The 19,246-nt window shown below is 46.4% G+C and overlaps 1 protein-coding gene across 6 annotated transcripts in view; it reads right to left on the reverse strand.

The window, feature by feature from the left end:
• The window catches only part of PATJ (PATJ crumbs cell polarity complex component), a 3,332,662-nt gene that overhangs the window by 2,920,416 nt on the left and 393,000 nt on the right, over positions 1-19,246 (reverse strand). For all 6 annotated transcript variants that reach the window (XM_069642041.1, XM_069642043.1, XM_069642045.1 and 3 more), the window contains exon 11: positions 6,369-6,510. In XM_069642041.1, the coding sequence (XP_069498142.1) occupies positions 6,369-6,510 (142 nt within the window). The remainder of the gene's footprint in view (positions 1-6,368; positions 6,511-19,246) is intronic.

Consider the following 19,246-nt stretch of genomic DNA (forward strand, 5'->3'; position numbering starts at 1 on the left):
TGACGCAACGGGAGACTCTTCCTTTCAGGACGTCCTGAAGCCCGTCATGGTTGGGACTGACTGCTTGCCTTTTGTTGACTATGAATATCCTCCCCTTCTCCTCGAAGACTGGTAGTCTCGGCCTCTTCGCGTTGCCTGGACAGCACGCCTATAACCTTGGGAGGAGTATGATGGCCTGCTTAAGTTCCGGTCTCTAGATGCGGTAAAGTGGAAATTTCCTGATGCTCCGCCGAAGGGATGAGAGGTTCGAAAAGCTCTTCCACTTTGCAGGGCTTCTAGCGACCTGGCCGTGTCCGTATCTTCTTTCATACCTTTCAAGGCCTCGTCCACTTTCTCCCCGAACAATTGCTCACCTTCACATTACATATCGAGTACCTCATACTGGACCTCCAGCCTAAAGTTAGTACATTTCAGTCAGGCTTGCCTCCTCAACACTACTCCGTTGTTTATTTGCTTGAACCCGGACTCCGCCAAGTCCACGGCAATGTTAATCGAGTGGTTCGATGCCTCTTCCCCCTCACGGACCAGCAACATGGCCGACTTTCTATGCTCCTCAGGGAGGTGTTCTAGGATAGGGGCCAAACAATGCCACATCTCCCGGTTGTACCTTGCCATAATCGCCAGCGAGTTCGCTGCTTTAACCGTCATCGCTCCTACAGATAGGACCTTCTTACCAAAAGCGTCCTGCCTCCTGGCCTCATTGTCCGGAGGCGTTGAACATTTATGCTGCGATCTGGCCTTCCTAGCTACTGCCGCCGACACTACCGATTCTGGAGAAGGTTGAGCGGTCAAACACTTAGGTGTAAAGTCTGGAGCTTTGAATTTCTTTTCCAACCTACCCTTTATTGCTGGTTCTGAAAATGGGTGGCACATGGTCCTCAAGCCTTCTTGACATACGTGATCCAGAATGGGCACTGAGAAGACTGACTTCCTTCTTTTCCCCATATGGTCGAACAAGAAGCATTCCTTCTTTTCTTCTTCAGGGGTCAGACCAAATTCAATACAGACTTTGCCCATCATCGCGTGAAAGGAGCCGATGTCATCTGGCGGAGACGGTTGAGCCGGGCTTCTAGGCGCTTCCATTTCCGCCTCTGACTCCCAGGATTCCTTGAAGGGGATGATGAAACATCTGAAAAAGAGTCTTTAGGCCCTTGTTCTGATTCCGAATCTTGCAACTCCCCTTCTTCCCTGTGCAAGCGAGGAGGCTCCTCACTAACTGGACGGGAGGGTGGATTCTCCGTCAACCGCGTAGAAGGACCTGGTTTGTCGTCAGCAGGCATCGCCGGCATCCCCGAAGGTGCGCCTACGGGGGGGGTAACCTCGCATCCAACTGCTTCAGAAGAGACTTTACGGTGGTCAACACTTGCAAGGATAATACTGATTGAGGGTTTAACAAAGACGATGTAACAGGGACACTTTGCCCTTCTGAAAACGTCAACAATCCAACACCCTGCAATCCCAGATCTGCTGGACCAACTATCTGTTCTCGATCCTCCTCCATTGATGATATTGAGAAGGCTGCCTCCGGCTGCAATAAGGCTTCTGGCAAAACTGCATCGTACATCTCCGGTTGCCAGGCCCTTGGAGGATCCACCGTTGACGATGTCAATGTGGAGACGTCTATCGTCGCTGTCGGATTCGATGGAGCCACTGCAGGTGTTACCTGCATCGACGGTAATGATCTCGTCAACGTCGGAGCCTCAACCGACGATGGTGGAGGCGTGACAGAGTCTCTTTAGGCAATCCCGCCTTTTTCGAGCTGGATTTATGCCTCGTCGAGTCTCTACTCGAGGAAGACCTGTGATGGTCTCCTGAGGAGGAGGTCTTTAAAGGATTTTTTCGAAGATGAAGACTTTCCTTGATGGTGATCCTGCCCATGTTTCGACGAGGATTCTTTCGTCAGGTGTTTCTCTGAGGGATGTTTTTCCATAGATCGTGGCTTCTTAGTAGGAGGCTCTGCTGACACAGACCGGCGATGACTTAGGTCTGGATGCTAGACTGTGCGCAGACCCTACCTCCGATGAAGGGCAGGTTCCTTCATTTAGCCACGTCACCAGACGTCTATTCCGATCTTTCAGCGTTTTCTGTGAGAAACCCTTACAGATCTCACAACTGTCCGCCGAGTGGTGTGGGTGTAGGCAGTACAAGCAATCCATGTGCCCATCTCCTTCATAGACTTATTTCAGTCCGCATGTGGCACACGGACGGATGAACCCCTTTCCAGACATTGTAAACGAAACCTTACAAGAGTAGAATTCAACCGTGTACAGAGTAGACAAAACAGGAGGTGCTCCCGCTAGACGGTTGAAAATTTGAAGGGAGCCCCGGGGGAAGGTCTATACCTCTACGTCCTATTGGGTCAGGCGTACGCCACCCGATGACGTAGATCGGACACAAGTTTCGAAATGTTTTCCTATGGAAAACGTCTTAATAAAAATACCGGGGGTTCCCAGCCTGACGACGGGGAATATTCTAAGCATGTGAAGCCATGAAAGATCCAATGTTGGAGAATTACAAAACATTCCTGTACTCACACGGATACTTCATCTATTGAATAAGGGACATGAGTATACACACCTCGCTATCTGGTATTCTCACCAAATTAATTAAAATAGAGGGCCTTATTCTAGCGTAGGAAAACTGTCATTCTTTTTGGGCAATGCATGCCGCCAAGGTATCCGAGCCTAGTCAAATTGAGCGTGTGACTGCATCTAAAATCACCTTTTCGCAGCACACCCAAACTAACGATTGCATAGAGCCCCCTGTTGTGCCCTTTAAATGTTTTGCTCAGGTACTCCAGCAACATCATCTCCGGCCATTAGGTTCTATCGAAAGCATTCAACCTGACTTTATGCAAGTGGCTAAATTACAACAGGAAAGAATCCTGGTCATCGAAAATCTACTGCTTAATGCAAATATGGTCTCTCAGGACTTGTTGAACCCTGTTTGTCCAACAAATGGGTCCACCACTCAATGTGAAGTCCCACTTGACTCTCCTGACAGTCCTTCCGCATTAACTGATCTTTTAGATCATAATGTTGACACGTTAGGTGAACTCTCGGTTTCTACTGAGGAGGCCAAAACTCACGTCGACTCCCAAAAAAATAAACAATTTATGTCTCGCAAAGCTAAAAGACTGAGACTTGAGAGCTCAAAAAATATGTCTCTTACCTAAATCCTCTAATTCGAATACGTCCACTTCATCGTCCTCTCAAACAAAGTCCAAAAACACATCATCCAACTAACTCAAAGGAAACAATTCAGCCATTAAAAAAAATGTGTACAATTTCGCATGACGATGTTATCATAGACCTGAATCAGCTTGATACCGAAAGCCAAATCCACCTCCAATTGAAGAATCATGAGGCAAAGGTGCCTACCATGTATCTTCAGTCTCCTCTCACACATGCTTGCACCATCCAAAAGGGTCAGCAACCGGTGGAAACCTAAAAACGACCCGTCTGGTGGACATACCACAAAGAAGTGTGGATCAAAGTACCACACTTACACAAACCCAAAATGTCTAATTTTTTTCAAACAGAAAACAAATAGACATCGGTCATGGCACAGCCGAACAACTCCAGTAATGATCACACTAGTCTAACTAACAACTCTGCCTCAAGTATCATCCAGAATCAAACTTTCAATAGTAATGTACCCTCTACATCACCTGAGTCTATGCCTGCCATCCTTGACTCAACCCCCTTCTGAATTGGCGCCCGTTATAGGTCCCCTAATTGCACAAGACCGACCAACTCCACATACTTAAAGGGAACCCTACAAAGCAAGAAGACAGGAATGCGGCAATTCTTACTGGCTTATCCAGCAATCCTCCTGTTACTGTTACGTTTGCAGAGCTTTCCAATGACATGAAACTCGTGCTGGGGTGGAGCACCAATATATCCAAAAACTGACAAGCCAGCTTAATTGTTTATGTTGGCTTCAAGGCTGCAGTGGAGAAGGCTCGGCAATTTCGGTAAAATGTTACAACCCCCGCTGAATTCACTGTATGAAGATTTAGCACTAATGCTTGTAAATGAGTCACAAGCCTCAATATCGCTCTTTAATAACCAAATACGGACTGCACTTTCCATCATTGCTATGGAACCGGAAGATCTTATAGTACGCCCAGCGATTGTGAAGAAAAGGTTACTACAACATGATTGGGCTTGCACATCTGATCACATTGCCATCTATCAATCATACACAGAATATGCAAAATTTAGGCACAAACATTTCTTTCCCATTCAGTCAAGCTAGGAAAGTCTTTATGAGATTGAGACTATACTTATTCCACAGTAAGGCACGAACAAAACACTGGAAAAATAACAGATACTACAAATAATGGACTTTGTCGATTTTGTTGCAGTAGGCAGGAGTTGGAAACTTTGAAGCATTTGACCATATATTGTAGCTTCTTTGAAACTCACAGTGTATTGATACTGAGCAAATACCTAAATGGCAACACACCACTCTTTCTTGAACTATTTTGGGTGTTTTGCATGTGGGAACGAAGTAACTTTCTAATTTTGTCATTGGTACGTTTATTAAGGATCATCGAGGGAAAACTTGTGGAACTTGAGGATTAAAGGAACCCAATGCTGTGTATGATCTGAATTTCCAGTATACGATTGAATAGTGAATTTTCTCATTATAGGATATTACATGTTCCGATTACACTAGCTTGCACAAACGATGAATTGCACGATAGTCACATGAACCAAGTATGCTCATAGAAGTATGCCCTATAATTCGATACAGGGCTTCATTGTTATTTGGGAACTATTCGTGTCTTAAATGCTTGTGAAAGTTTTATATTGTATGCAATATGCTGTTTTAAAACTAGTTTCTGTACTTTATACTGTACATATGTTTTGTAAAGGTGCTGTGCACCAAATACAAATAAAAAAAATAAACAAAAAAGAATACTTAACAGTGAATTGCTAAATCACCTTTTTTGCATGCTGGAAACTACAGAAAATATTTAGAATGTGTTTCAAGACTAGCTTCAACTAAATATCAAGTGAATGGTGTTCACACAACCAAAATCAATGTTACTGTACATTATTTCTGAGGCTTTCAAAACAACAACGTTAAAATGGCTTTCGATCAATGACATACCTCTGCAAAAACGCACCATAGTAGTGGATGACCTTGAGCATGGGAACTTCCTTTCCCCAAGTAGTGATGTGGCAGGATTGTCCTGATACTATACCTCCTAGCAATCACCCTCTCCTGCGAGGCCCCCAGATCCTTCACCATGGCTTAGCCTGAGGCCTCTTGCTACACCCGGCTCTACTGGCATGCCCAAACCCCGCCTTGGCTCAGCAGGCCACGACCTAATGCTGCCCTTGGGACCCATGGGACACCAGTTCCCTGTACCTTTCCCTAGCTGTGTACAAATCCCACCTTATAAGGAGTATTCCGGTGTTTACGCCAAAGTTGCGTACTGATCTTGTGACACAATGTACCGTGCATATAACTGCCAGGTTTCTTCACAAATGTCTGCTTCCTAGTATTACCAAATGTCTACAAACGTCATGGAAACTTGCCAGGCTGTATGAGATGAGCTCTGACCGAACACCGGGAGATCTCTTCGACACCTGTCCCTTGTCATTCTGTATTACTGTATTTTGCTGTTTGTCTTTAATAATAACTTGGTTTACATCTCAGCTATGTCCTGACTCTTTATAGCTACATCAGTAGCAACAGCTAAATGTATTTATAGCATGTCAAGCATTTGCATCTTTCATGTTTGAACAATGCAGAAAACACAAACAGCAAATTGCCATTCACCAACAGTGTGGTTTATGATGCCTATTGAACCACTGTAACTGGGTTCAACATGATGAAACACAAAGTTGGGGGCAAATAGAGGGGGAGACCTGGAACATTTGGTCAGTCCATGGTAAGGGGGAACATACAGAAGAAATGCCATCGCCACAGATAGCTCTGACTGCAACAAAGAGCAACACATGCAGCACAAAAGTGGGGGATGCAGTGGGGGATGCAGCAAAGACCTGGGGACATATCCCTCCCAATCTGGTGAATGACAACAAATCCCTCTGGAAAAACTTGACGCAAATGCTTGTCAGGTGAATAGGAGCCCAAGATGCGAATTAATGGATTGAGCCTTAGCGGTTGTAGTATTGGTGGCTATGCTGAATTAAGCTCACGGGTGGACCGAACGGCCAGGAGAAGGACACAAGGGCCAGTGGGAACAATCTCCATAACTGCAGAGCATGCATTATCACATGTTGCAATATTTACTTGTCTTGTATTATGTGCAATCAAAAACAATTTAAAAAAGTTAAGAAAAAGATTATGGTAAACTAAACTTGGACGAAAGGTATATGAAATATATCTACCTCTATCTAAAGATCGTTCAATGGAGAAAGAACCAAAGGATCTTTTCTTGCGAGCCAGAGTCAAATGCACAGTCTGTCCAGTATTACGTAATGCAGCAACCACTTCTTGGTTGGTCAGCTCCTGAATGTTAACACCATCAACCTAGGAAAAACAAGTTGCCAGAACTTTACATTATTGCATTTCAAATTACTCAGCGATAAAAAATAATAAAAAACATTTAACCTTCAGTTTTGTATCGAGATTTCTTGATCAAAAACAACTAACCCAAATGAGAATGTTAGGTAAAGAAGTGGGGGGAAGGGCATTTTAAAAAAAGAACAAAAAGTACTTTGTTTCTTTCAGTGAGGCATGTAATCAACCATCAATTACAAATAACACCTATAATTCCAGCGATACACAACTGTTTTATTCCCTCCCACCTGTGACTAATCCAGAGTATCCATCCCTTTGCCCCAAGAGGGAGCGGCCCCCTGTGAGACTAGGGAGGTGTGCCTGATATGCAAGAACCTCCCTAGGGGTTTGGGCAGTCAGGATCTCACTGGGAGCGACTCCTCCTTTGGTGTCATTGCTTCCAGAGGAACAAGTCTGTTATAGTTCCCTCGAACTGTGAAACCTGCATCCATGTTAATATGGGTTGATGTCCCCCCCGTCCCTCAAGTGTGAAATCCTGCAATCAATCTAACTGTCTCTTGTTTGAGAAACTCTGAAAAAGACCCTTTGATTTGCACCTGGAGAGAGAGGAGACCGGCAGACGTGGAGTCGATCAGCTGGGGTGGAAACACGTAAAGCAGACCTCACCAATACCGCGTGTAATCAGCACTGCCTGGAGGCAGTGCCACAGTGTGTACGTGGTAGGCGAGCAGTCTGCAGAATGTTGCCAAGACCAGAATTGCTGACCAAACAATGTTCCCCGCTCGCATCCTGAGAGAAACTGACAGAGGAAGGAGCGACACCAGCGAACCTGCAAGAAGGTTGCCGGCAGAAAAAGCCAGAGTAAGAGACCGCCAACCCCACAAGAAGGCTGCCACCAGAGAAAACCTGAGAAAGACAGATTAGGCCCAAGAGAAGGCTGCCAATGGAGAAGGCCCAAGAGAGCGATACCGGTGAGCTCATAAAAAGGTAATCACAGGAGAAAGTCCTAGAAAGAGAACAGTGAGCCCATGAGAAGGTCATCACCAGAGAAAGTCTGAGAAAGATACCGGTGAGTCACTGAGAAGGCCGCTGCATGAGAAATCCAGAGAAAGCAATACTGGCAGTCCACCAAGAATGTTACCAACAGAGAAAGCCAAGGAAAGAGATACTGGCAAGCCACTGAGAAGGCTGCCACCGGACAACCGTAGAAAGCAGCCTGACGCGAAGGAGTCCGCTGCTACCAGAGCCACTGACCATTGCTAGAGAGAATTCCCGTGGAGTAAAGTGGTTTGAGCCCAAGAAAAGGAGGCGGGAGGTCAAACTCATCAATGAACTAGAGGAAGTGCAAAACCCACGATATCCAAGGGAGGCGATGTCTATGAATGTGCTAGTCGCCAAAGAGATCTATATAAACTCCAAGCTAACAGAGACGCTAGTCCAGACTAAGAGAGGAAACATCCAAGCAGGAAGTAAACCAAGGGGCTAGAGGGCCCAGTGAAGGTCTAAAGCAACCAAGCGGTATACTTAAAAACAAGGTGGGCCGGGAAGTCCATGAGAGATAGGTGAACATAACAGATTTACTGTCTACAACCCTGAGAAGAGGCGTAGTGGGCCAAGAAAAGGGGCTATCAAGATAAGACCAAAGTATTTGAAAGGAGATGAGGAAAATGACCTTTTATCTGATTCAGCAAAGTTTCTACGTTTGTGAAGGACTGAAAAGGAAAACCAGCTAATGTGAAAAGGATTAAGTAACTAATCGTGTTTTCATTAACTACATCAAAACTGAGTGACTTGTGCAAGAGACTGTTGGCAAAGGCCAAATACAGAGAACCGTTTCTTTTCAAGGAATTCTTTTTTCAAGAACCTTTAAGCAAGCACACGGTCAGCCTCAAGATCCTAAGCCTAACAGGCATTTACTTAAGGTTTCAGAATTTGCACACAATAGTGGGTCCAGTTAGTTAAATTAGGTTTCGGACTGGGGACAGACTGTTGACTAAATGTCCAGATGAGCACTTTAGGTTTTCGGTTTTAGATAGGGAACTTCATGGTAGCAGCAGAGGCAGAATAGACAGGTTAGAAAGAAAAAAAAAAAACTTTTTTAATTATGTCCGGTGGTCCGACTCCTATTTCTGGCTCGCCACACACCCCAGAAATAGAATCTATAGTCTTTCATAATAATTTCCAGCAATATTATGTTAACACATTGTTCGTTCTCCCCAAAAGGATGCTAGGAGTGTTTTCGCAATTCCGATCTTCTCTGTGGGACTGTTTTCTCCTTGCAACATTTCTATTGAGTTTCAGTAATCTGTAACACTCCCAAGCAGTTTAAGTGCTCTTTAACCCAGAAAAGGTACCATTCCTCCCATACGTTCCTATTGGATTCATGAACCCATTGCGATAGCCTCTCCATCTAAAAGAAGTCATTCACTTTTCTCAACCAGTTATTCCTTTTCGGTAATAGCTTTCTCTTCCCCCATCGTTAGGCAGATACTTGATACCAACAGCATTAAGTGTGCTATGTGCGCTAAACGGTGCAGCCCTTACTCCCGCAGTGGTAGGCAGATTAGGATCAGGAGTGAATCTATACCCCCAAATATTTAACCTTATCCCATGTTATTTTAAAGAGGATTGCATCCATGACCAGCCTTGTGCTTTCCTCCTGGGGGCCTAGGGAATCAGGACTGATTTGTCAATATTAATTATAGAACCCGAGAGTTTTCCAGTTTTACAAATCTGAAAGAACAGCTGGAATCGAGTTATCTGGGTCTGTTATATAAAGAAATACATAGTACACAAACACCACCAACCTATACTCTCTCCCTCCACACTCGCCGACTGTAAAGCCCTTCACTCTATCATTCATCTTTCTTTGCGATGCCATGGGTTCCATAACTAGTGCAAACAGCAAGGGTGGCATGACAACCAGAAGTCACCCTGCCACATGCATTAAGTTTATAGTGATACGGATGATGTCTACCTTATGGCAGAAATGGGTTCAACTTGCCAATACTAGCGTCCGGATTTTCGCACCAACATTAAGTAACAGGACTGGTCTATTTGAGGTACACTTACTTTTATTTGGCCCCTGCTTGTGAATTACTGAACTAGAGGCCTCTAAAACGGTTGGGGGGAGGGGGTGTTGTGTGCCTCAACTATTGCAGTGAATACTTTGAGCCTAGGAGCCAAAATCCCCTTTCCTGTTTTCGTCCCATTAATGGTTTAAATATTTTTCTTTCATTTATAAAGGATTAGGTTAATTCCTTGGTCAGTTTAGCGCGTCTTTCCTCCCGATGACCTGTATGTTCATTGTTGTGTGTCTTGTGAGCGCCCTGAGGCCTACAGGCGTGTTGCGCGATACAAAAACTATTTAGATAGAGATAGATAGAGATTTATTGATTCGTCTAAGACCTCTTGAGCCTCTATTCTTAACTTTGGAACGTCCAGTTACCCTAATGCTATGCACTTCTTCCCCCATCTTCAATGTCTTTATATTTAGGGAAGAACAATGCTCTTCTTAAAGGCAAAAGAAAATACAACAGATATCAGATTTGGCAGGAAGCAGTAAGCTACTTACAATGGGGTGAGCTGAGTGATATTCTGACCAGGTTATAATGGGGTGTAAATGGAACAGTCACGGGGGACAATACATAGGACAATACATAGGACTTACATAGATTAAGGAAAATCAACATTCGACATTTTTAAGTGCAATTAGGTGGTACGGCCAGCTGTTAGGGATAAGACCATGATGAAAGACATGTTAGCGTGGAGGTAGAAAAATGAGGGACAGATGTAGGTTCGAGGCGAGGGAAAAATATTAGCGTGAAGGCAGATGACAGGTAGGATAACTGAGACGAGGAGGTAGGCTTTCAATTTGGCTTTGCACAAATCAGCGTGGACTGTTTCTCCAATGTCTAGGGGAAGAGAATTCCTTGCAAGTTAAGCAAGAAGAGATAAAGAGCGTAAGAGAGAGGGTGCACAGAGAGCGTGAAGTGCCACAATGGTGAGGAGGCAAAGCAGAGATTACAATACAAGTAGACTTGTAGAGTTGGATAAAGGAGGACAGATATGGTGGTCCCTTAAAGTGGATAGATTTGTATTTACATCTGGCGCTGCTTTGAATAGTCAGCGATGCGGTCTGGTGACAGTAAGAGAAAGTAGGTGTGAAGTGAGGGAGTTCAAAGAGAGTCCTGGTATCGAAGTTTATGATCTTGTCAAGACGATAAAGCATAGTTGGATAGACCAAAGAGGATGCTGGCAAAGTAGTCCAGTTTAGAAAAAAACAGAGTGGTTAAGAGATGCTTGGCAGTGTTGAAAGGAAGGACGTGCCTGATGTTCCTAATATTTAGGAGGTTGAGGTGAACTGCCGTTTTGGAGATGAAAGTAGAGAAGGTGTGAGAAGGATCATAGATGACGCAGAGGTTTCTAGCTGAAGAGGAGTAAGGTAAAGTGTCAGGTGGCAACTGAAAAGGCAGGGGAGGAGATGAGTATTTTGCCATAAAGAAGAGCACCTCTGTTTTGGAAGAGGTTAGCACAGTGCAAAACCATCTGATATTTAAAGGCAGAGAGAAGACAGTTTTACATTTTGATAGAGGGATCAGAGGAGAGTTCAGGAACAAAGAAGATTTGGGCATTATCTTCAAGCCGTTGGTACTAGAATTCAAATGAGAAGATTAGTGCCCCAAGAACAGAGGAGCAGAAGTGTAGAGTGTAAAGAGCAGAGGACCCAAGAAAGAGCCTAGTGGAACACCAATAGTTAGAGGAGTGAGTTGAGAGGTGTTGTTCCAGGAGATAGAGAGCTGGCTCCAGGCAAGGGCTTGATTGCGAATCCCAAGAAGAGAGATTGTACTTAGTTGATCACTCTGATCTCCCGTGTCAAAAGCAGTGGACTGGTCAAGAAGAATTAGGATAGAGGATAGGCTACAGTGCTTAGAAGAGGCGATGAAGTTGGAGACATTCCATTGAATGACATTGCAGTTTCCATGGAATGTCAGAAGCGGAAAACTGCTCGCAGGGGGTCTCCAAGATTGCGGATGTCTAGGAAATTAGTAAGACGGTAAAAAAACACCCTTCCTGCACTTTAGAGTAGTGCAGAAGGAGAGACACAGGGTAAACATTTGCCGGCAGGTTCTGGTCAAACCTGTGCTTTCTAGGAGAGGACTGGCTGTTTTGAAAATAGATGAAAAGCAAGCAGAGTCAAAGGAAAATTGAAGAGTTCAGCGAGGTGATAGGCCACTCAGGAGCACAAGAGGGGATTAGTCTTCAGCAATGAAGATAGGGCTTCTTCAGTATTAGTGTGACTAAAGTGGGTGAGAGGCAGAGGATGATGGTACAGTAGGCGGAGTGTAGAATGTAGTAGGAGGGTGTGTGAGGAAGGGCAGGAGTGTTTCATTTTGGAAATTATTGCAGCAAAATAATTAGCTAGGTCATTAGCTGTGAGAGTTGAGTTAACTGGCGAGGATGGTTGGCGTAAAAGTTGATGAGGGGAGGTAGAATTCCCTGTTCGATCTATTAAAAGAGGACTAGAGAGAGTTCAGGGCAGAGAGGTAGAGTTGCAGGTCCTCATGCGAGTGGGTGCGCCTTGTGACGAATCCTGAGATGTCGTCACTTCTCCCCGAGGGGGAGCCCCTTCTCATGAGAGCAGAGAGGCGAGGCTGCTACCCGATAGGCCCCCTATAGGTGGTACTCAGCGGGAGGTTCTCATGCGGAGGGACTCTCCCCCGCTCCCCTTTGTGGATCAGGGAGAACGCGGTATTCCCATGGCACAACCACGGCCCATAAATCCTCATATCCCCCATATCCCACCTCCATGTATGTCTGAGACCGAGGGATACACACCTACTGAGATGAGGAAGAGTAGGGATGACCTAACAGGAGGTTCCTTTGTACGTACTGACACAAGGAGGACGTGCAGAGAGATGAAGAGTTCTCGGGAGAACGTGAATGGGCATGCTAGTTGTTGCCCATTCATTGTAAAAAGCAAAGATTGACTTACCAGGTTGTCAGACCCTCCCAGTAGGATTTGCGAGTCTGGAGGACGTCCAGAGTGGAAGAAACATGCTGCTGCTAACCAGGATGCATCCGAAGGAGCCGAGGTCTCTCTATCCGGTCCGCCGTGCCTTGGCAGACCGAGGACCTGGAAGAGCGGACATCTGGGTAGAAGCAGTAACTGGACCATGCGGTTGTGACAAGAATCGCAACTCGCCCAGAGAGAAGCGCTGCAGAAAATGTGGAAGCAGCACAAAAATGCGAGAAGCCCAACAAGACGATGGAGAAGCACACGACCGACAGAAGAGCCGGCAGAGTCCAAGAAGGTACATGGGATGTCCAGATCGAGAAAAGAGAAACCTCAAACTCAGGGTGTGGAACCCAAATATACACAAGGAGAATATCTCAAGCAATTGGCCATATGATAGTACCTGGCAGAAGAGTGAACAAGGTATGTCAGGAACAAAATACAGAGGAGAAAACAGGGTTGGGGACCTGCAACTTGAAGAGGAGATTCTCTATAGCCATCTTCTTCATGGCAGTACCTGGCAGGAGAGTGAACCAGGTCTGCCCAGACAAAGTCCTAAAGAAACCCGGGTCTGGGGCGCACACCAAGTTTATATATGAGAAAGGTCAGGGGAAGAGATACAATCCCCCCGACATTGTGAACTGTGAAAGTAAAGCCAAGAATGACCAGAAGAAGGGAGTCATTCCCCTTGGTATTGTGAATTGTGAAAGTAAAACCCAAGAGTGAGAACAAAAGCTAAGTAAGCACAGGGGAAGGGAGTCATTTGCCAGGCATTGTGAAATCATGAAAACAAGTGAAAAGAGTACGGGGAAGGGAGTTATTCCACCTTGCTTTTGTAGGGGAAATCACCGAGAATCAGACATCAGGAGAAGGGAGTCATTCTCCTGGTAAATGAGTTTATCACACGCATCAAACCAGCATTCAGGGGAAGGGAACAGTACCCACTGGAGGGAAGAAATTATGTTTTGATGCAATGTTTCTTTGAAGTATTGAAGCGAGGGGAAATGAGTTATTCCCTCTGGTGAGAGACTTGCAAACAGAACTGTGCCATCCAGTCCAGGGGGAGGGAGTCATTCTCCTGGACCAAGAACACTGGGATAACTTTAGTTTAGTTATCAGTGTAAGGGACAGAAATAGGGACGTTTCACATAGGACGGTGGACTCTTTTATTGCAACGACATCCCGATAGGTTTTATCTTTATTCTGATCTTATGATATGATATGGCATTTATAACCCGCTTATACCCAAGTGTTTCAAAGTGCGACGAGGCAAGGGAGGGGGAAGAGAGACAACAATCTTACTAGGCCAGGTGACATTGAGATCGCAGAAGTTCAGGGTAGGGGGAAAGGGAAAGTGCGGGGGGGAGGCGTAGGAGGCAGTGCAATACATAGGATCAACAGTAAAAAATAAATAAAACGGTAGGTAAAAGTGTGGCCAGGTAGTGGCAAGTGCAGGGGTAAGTGCAGGCATTAAGTGTCAAGAGCTGGTGGGCACTGTAGAGATACAGAAACAGCCCCCAAGTGCCGGGGTTGCCCGGGAGGCAGTGCAGTAGGGCAGCTGGCGGGGGAAGGGATCTGGACAAGAGATCAGAGGGTAGCCAGGTGACCAGTGCAGTTTCAGTCAGGAGTTCAGCACGGGAGAGGAGGAGAGAAAGCAGAAGCAAAGAGGAAGGTCTTGAGGTGCTTACGTAAACGGAGATGGTTCTCCTCAGGTTTCAGGGAGGAAAGGAGGCTGTTCCACAGGGAAGCCCCTGCCATAGAAAGGTCTACCACCAACTCGTCACTTGGAGTAGTGACTGACACTGACTGAGTTGGAGGCAGAGGAGCGAAGAGCTTGAGAAGGAAGCTATTTAGGAAGAGAGAGTTGGAGGACCAGAGGTCCTTGTGGATGATGCAGAGGGTTTTAACTTAATCCTCACAGCCAACGGGAGCCAGTGCAGAGATTTCAGTCATGGAGCGATACGATCCCTGGGCTTGAGGCCAAGAACAAGTCTTGCAGTCCTGTTCTGGATGAGCAGCAGAGGGCAGAAAGTAAAGCAGGCAGATTTAGAAAGAGGCTGTTACAGTAGTCCAGCCTGGAGAGAACCAGAGCTCTGGAGACATTGAGCTTCTGGGGGAAGGAGAGGAAATGAAGAATACCTCTGAGGAGGTGCAGCTGGTAGTGTGACTTCTTAGAGACGACAGAGATGTGAGGAGAGAAGGAGAGAGTAGTCGAAGATGACCCCAAGGTTTTTCGTTTTACAGGTGGGAGAAGGAAGAGGGCCAAGAGAGGCCGGCCAGAGAGCGACAGGAAAGGATGGAGCAGGTGTGCCTATGAGGAGAATCTCAGTCTTACTGGCATTAAGGCAGAGATCGTTGGCAGCACACCACACCTGGATAGTGGACAGTCAGAGATGAGAGAAGGAGAAGAGGTGGCGGAAGTGAGCCTGAAAATGAGCTGAGTGTCGTCTGCATAGCACTGAAAGTTGGAGCAGAGAGCGGCAATGCGGTGGGCAAGAGTGCCAGGTATTGGTTGAACAGCCAGGGAGAGAGGTTAGACCCCTGGGGAAGACCACAGGTAGAGATAGAGATAGAGGAGAGGAAGGACCCAAGTTGGACCTGGGAGGGTCGTTTTGAGAGGAAAGCCGTCAGCCAAGCCAGGGCCTGATAGGTGATACCCAGGTTATCACAGAGACGGTTGAGCAGAATGGCATGGTTGACCGTGTCAAAGGCAGAAGGGAGATCAAGTAAGATGAGAACACAGGGTCTATTGGAGTCAAGAACGGAGAGCAGGTCTTCACGGATGTTCGGGAGAGCAGTTTCCGTGCTTCTGGCAGCTCTGAAGCCAGTATGATAGTCATGGAAACAACCAACCAATTTAGTGTGATGATTAAGGTAGGAGATGGCCAGCTTTTCCAGGAGTTTGCCCAGGAAAGGAGTGATGGAGATTGGGCGATAGTTAGCAGGGCAGGATGGGTAGGCTGAGGGTTTCTTAAGAAGAGGGTGCACAAGGGAGTGCTTCAGGGGGGAAGGGAAGACTCCAGTGGCAAATGAGTGGTTGCAGAAGTCAGCCAAAGTAGAAGCCAGGGTGTCAAGGTGGTTTTAGAGGAACAGGACAGAACCTGTTTCGACGAGACTTTCATAGATTGGACTCGTCTAGAAACCTCATCTGGGGTGAACAGGGGAAAGGCAGAGAAGGAGGGGGGAGAGGTGGCCACAGAAGGGCCAGAGGAAGAGAGGGGAGTAGAAGTAGGAGGGGAAGAGAGTGAGAGAACAGGATTTCCTGAGTTTTAGAGATGAAATGAGAAGCCAGGGCCATGCAGAGGGGCTGGGAGGGGACAGGCGAGGTAGAGACTGCAGCAGGATTGGCCTGCTCCTTGCAGATTTTAAAGAGTTTGGCCGAGCTGTTGGATGCCGCAGAGACGCAGGCTTGGATTAGGGCTCTCTTATTGGTGTGGACAGAGAGCCGGTATTGCCTTTGGAGCAGGTGGCAGGCCAGTTGGTCAGAGGATGTACAAGAAGCACGCCATTTCCCCTCAGCCACCCTGCTCTTCAGTTTAAGGGTGACGAGGTCCGAGTCGTACCAGGAATTGCACATGGCTTTGGGCTTCAAGCGGATCCTCATGACAGGGGCAAGAGCATCAAGAGTATCAGATATAGCAGAGTGGAGCATAGAAAGGGCTGTGTCAGGGTGTGAGTCAGCCGAAGGGGGTGGGGAGGTGAGAAAGTGTTGGTGAAAGCCTCAACTGAGACACGCTTCATGGGTCGGATGACCGAGAAGGTAGGTGGCAGTGCTGGAGTTGGCTTGGCCTGAGAGGTGGAGAGTGTGAGCTGGGAGGAAAGGAGAAAGTGATCACTCCAGGATAGAGGAGTGGTGAAAGAGATAGAAAGGGGAAGGCCTGTAGAGAGCACAACATCCAGAGTGTGCCCTGTAGAGTGAGTCCGGCCAGAGGGGAGGATAGAGAGAGAGAGAGAGTTGCAGAGGTTGTGAAAGAGTCCAGAGGAAGGACATGAAGCAACCAAGTGGATGTTAAAGTCTCGAAGAAGTAGCAGTTGATTGGTTGACACCAGGAGGGAAGGGGAGCGGTCCGCCCACCCAGAGGGGAAGGAGGAGCTCTGACCAGGTGGCCGATAGATGGTAGCCACAGTAAGGGAATGGCTACGAGAGAGAGAGCATGCAGATGAGGCATTTGATAGAGGAGTAGGCCTGCATAGGAATGACAGAAGCAGGAATCCACTCAGGGAAGATCAGGGCTATACCCCCTCCGGAACGATTGGACATGGGCACCAAGAGGATCCATGTCTCAGTGAGACCGAGGACATTGAGGTCAAGTTCTTCGAGGAGGCGGCAGATATCAGAGGAGTGTTTGACAGCTGAGGAAGAGTTTAGAGTGGCAATATGGAGAAGGTTGCCGTCCTTGAAAGACTTCCGGGGAGGGGTACAAACCAGAGGTACGCCCTGCTGAGGTGTAGAAGAGGCCCGCGGGGGGCAGAAGAGGAAGGAGGGGAGGGGAGGGCAAGGTAGCCAAGGCGGAGACAGCAGGGGGAGGCGAGGAAGCCGTAGAGGGGTGAGGGGACAGCAGGAGAAGAAAGGAAATTGAGGAGGTGCGGGAAACATCTATCAGAGGTAAAGGAGACATTTTTAAATAAACGGCTATAGCAATCACTATGCCACATGTATGTCAGTGTCCTCCTTCTGCACATTTACAGCATCCATTTCCACATTAGTTGATGCATGACTGTGCAGAGACAGCGTACGAATGGGGTGAACCATGGCTGACGACTTAGAGGTGAAAGTTAGTAGTGGGAGGAGAATGAGTCATATAGTGGGGATAAGAAGCTGGTGAAGGCAGTGATAATGGAAGAGGTATCAGGTGTGAAGGTGGGGAGTGTTAACTGTAGGTCAGAGAGAAAGGGAGGAATGGTAGAATTTAAATGTCCTTTTAGTAATATATGAGGCAAGTGGTGAGAAGAGGTAGGACAGTGGACAGCAGATGGTGGTGGAAAAAAAATTGAGTGATCAGATAGGGATGGTGGGACAGTAGTATTAGTGCCTGAGAGACAGGTGAGCAGATGAATAAGAGATCCAAAGAGTTGTCCCCAGTGTGGGTTGGAAGCTTATGGATAGAGTGGAGAGCATTGTCACTAAGACAAGGCTGAAGTTCAGATTTCTGAGAAGTGGTTGAAGAAGAAACATTAAAGTCTTCTTAGAGAATGAGGTGATGTTCAGTGAAAAGAGAATCAGGGAGTTGCGCATGTTCATCAAAGAATGGCCCAGTGGGACCAAGAGGGCGATAGATGGAGTTGATGTGAACAGAGTGATGTGAGGCAATAGTAGAGATGGTGAATTCAAAATAGGTAGGAGAGGATGAGGCATTGGAGATTTGTGAGGTGATCAAGAGAGTAGGTGCAAGTGGCAGTTGCAAGATGCAAGGTATACGATAGGTATAGGAAAGGAGGAAGTTGAAAAGTGATTGGAAGACAAGTGGGGAGAGGCTTTGAGGAGAAGTAGAAAGAGTGAATTCATTATGGGTGCCGTACCACAGTGTGGCGAGACAGCAAAGTAATTAGCAAGCTTGGGGTACTGGCAGGTCGGAAGGCAAGGCCGAAAATTAGGGACCACTCCTTCCCCCTTAATATTTATTTCTTGCCCTTTTCCGTTAATGTGTCTCTTGTACGAATAGAATGTAACTGTCTTTCTGCAAATTCATGGGCTACAAGTGATTTTCTTCCTTATCTAGGTCCTCCTAGAGTTCAACAAAGGTTCTAGTCACCTCCTCTGGGACAGAGCCCTTTGTCCCATTGGCAGTTTCTCTTTGTTGTTTTAACCTCTTAGTGAATATTGAGTCTACTTAATCCCCTTTATCTTAAAACATTTGTCTTAAAGAGTAACTTCTTATGCATTGCTTCATTTTGTAGATCACTCCAGTCTGCCACAACTTACTCAATGGAGGACTTTAGATCCACCGAAGAACCAACTTTGACCACCTTAGAGTGCAGGGCTTGGAGTATCCTTTCATGCAGCATCCACTCTTGGCACCTTGATTAATTAAGAAGCCTCTAATGACAAACCTCGTAGCAATCCATACCATCCCTATCCACAGCCTCTCAGTCTGATTAATTTCAAAAAAAGCTTCTACTTCTTCCTCTAGGAATTCTTAAAAAATTGGTTCTCTCAACATGAGTTAATTGCACTGCTACCTGCCCCCGTCCCCATACGCTCCAAGGTGCGGGCAGGCGTAGGGACATCAGGACTAAATCGTGGTCTGTCCAGGTCACCGGCAAAATGTCAGCTAGTTCTACCATCCCATGGTTTAACCCCTCTATGAAAATGTAATCAATATGTGAGTAACTACTGTGTGGGGGGAAAATATTTCCTTTTCGTTGGATGCTTCTCTTTCCAAGTATCTACAAGTCCTCATCCTGTAAGTAGCTCTAAAAAAGCACATTTGTGGTCAGTCCCTCTGTCTGGCATATCCCCCTTAATAGGTTGTTTGTCCCGGTGTAGATCTATAGTACAATTAAAGTACTCTGAGTATTAAGAAGCTAGTAGCCCCACTCATAAGTTGTGTCAGTGGCATCCTCCAGAATCTCGCTGTACCGGTTTTGGGCTGTACTGGTTGCCAGTGACCTCCAAACATGCAGGAGTCTGTACCATATCAGGAGTCCCCCATCCACTGACCTACTAAGCACACATGTTCCTATTTGTGAACACTTACTGAATAAGATTCCTACTCTTCCTTTTTATCC

This window comes from Ambystoma mexicanum, chromosome 1q, assembly GCF_040938575.1.
Source record: "Ambystoma mexicanum isolate Mex_15411 chromosome 1q, UKY_AmexF1_1, whole genome shotgun sequence".
NCBI classification, from domain to species: Eukaryota; Metazoa; Chordata; class Amphibia; order Caudata; family Ambystomatidae; genus Ambystoma; species Ambystoma mexicanum.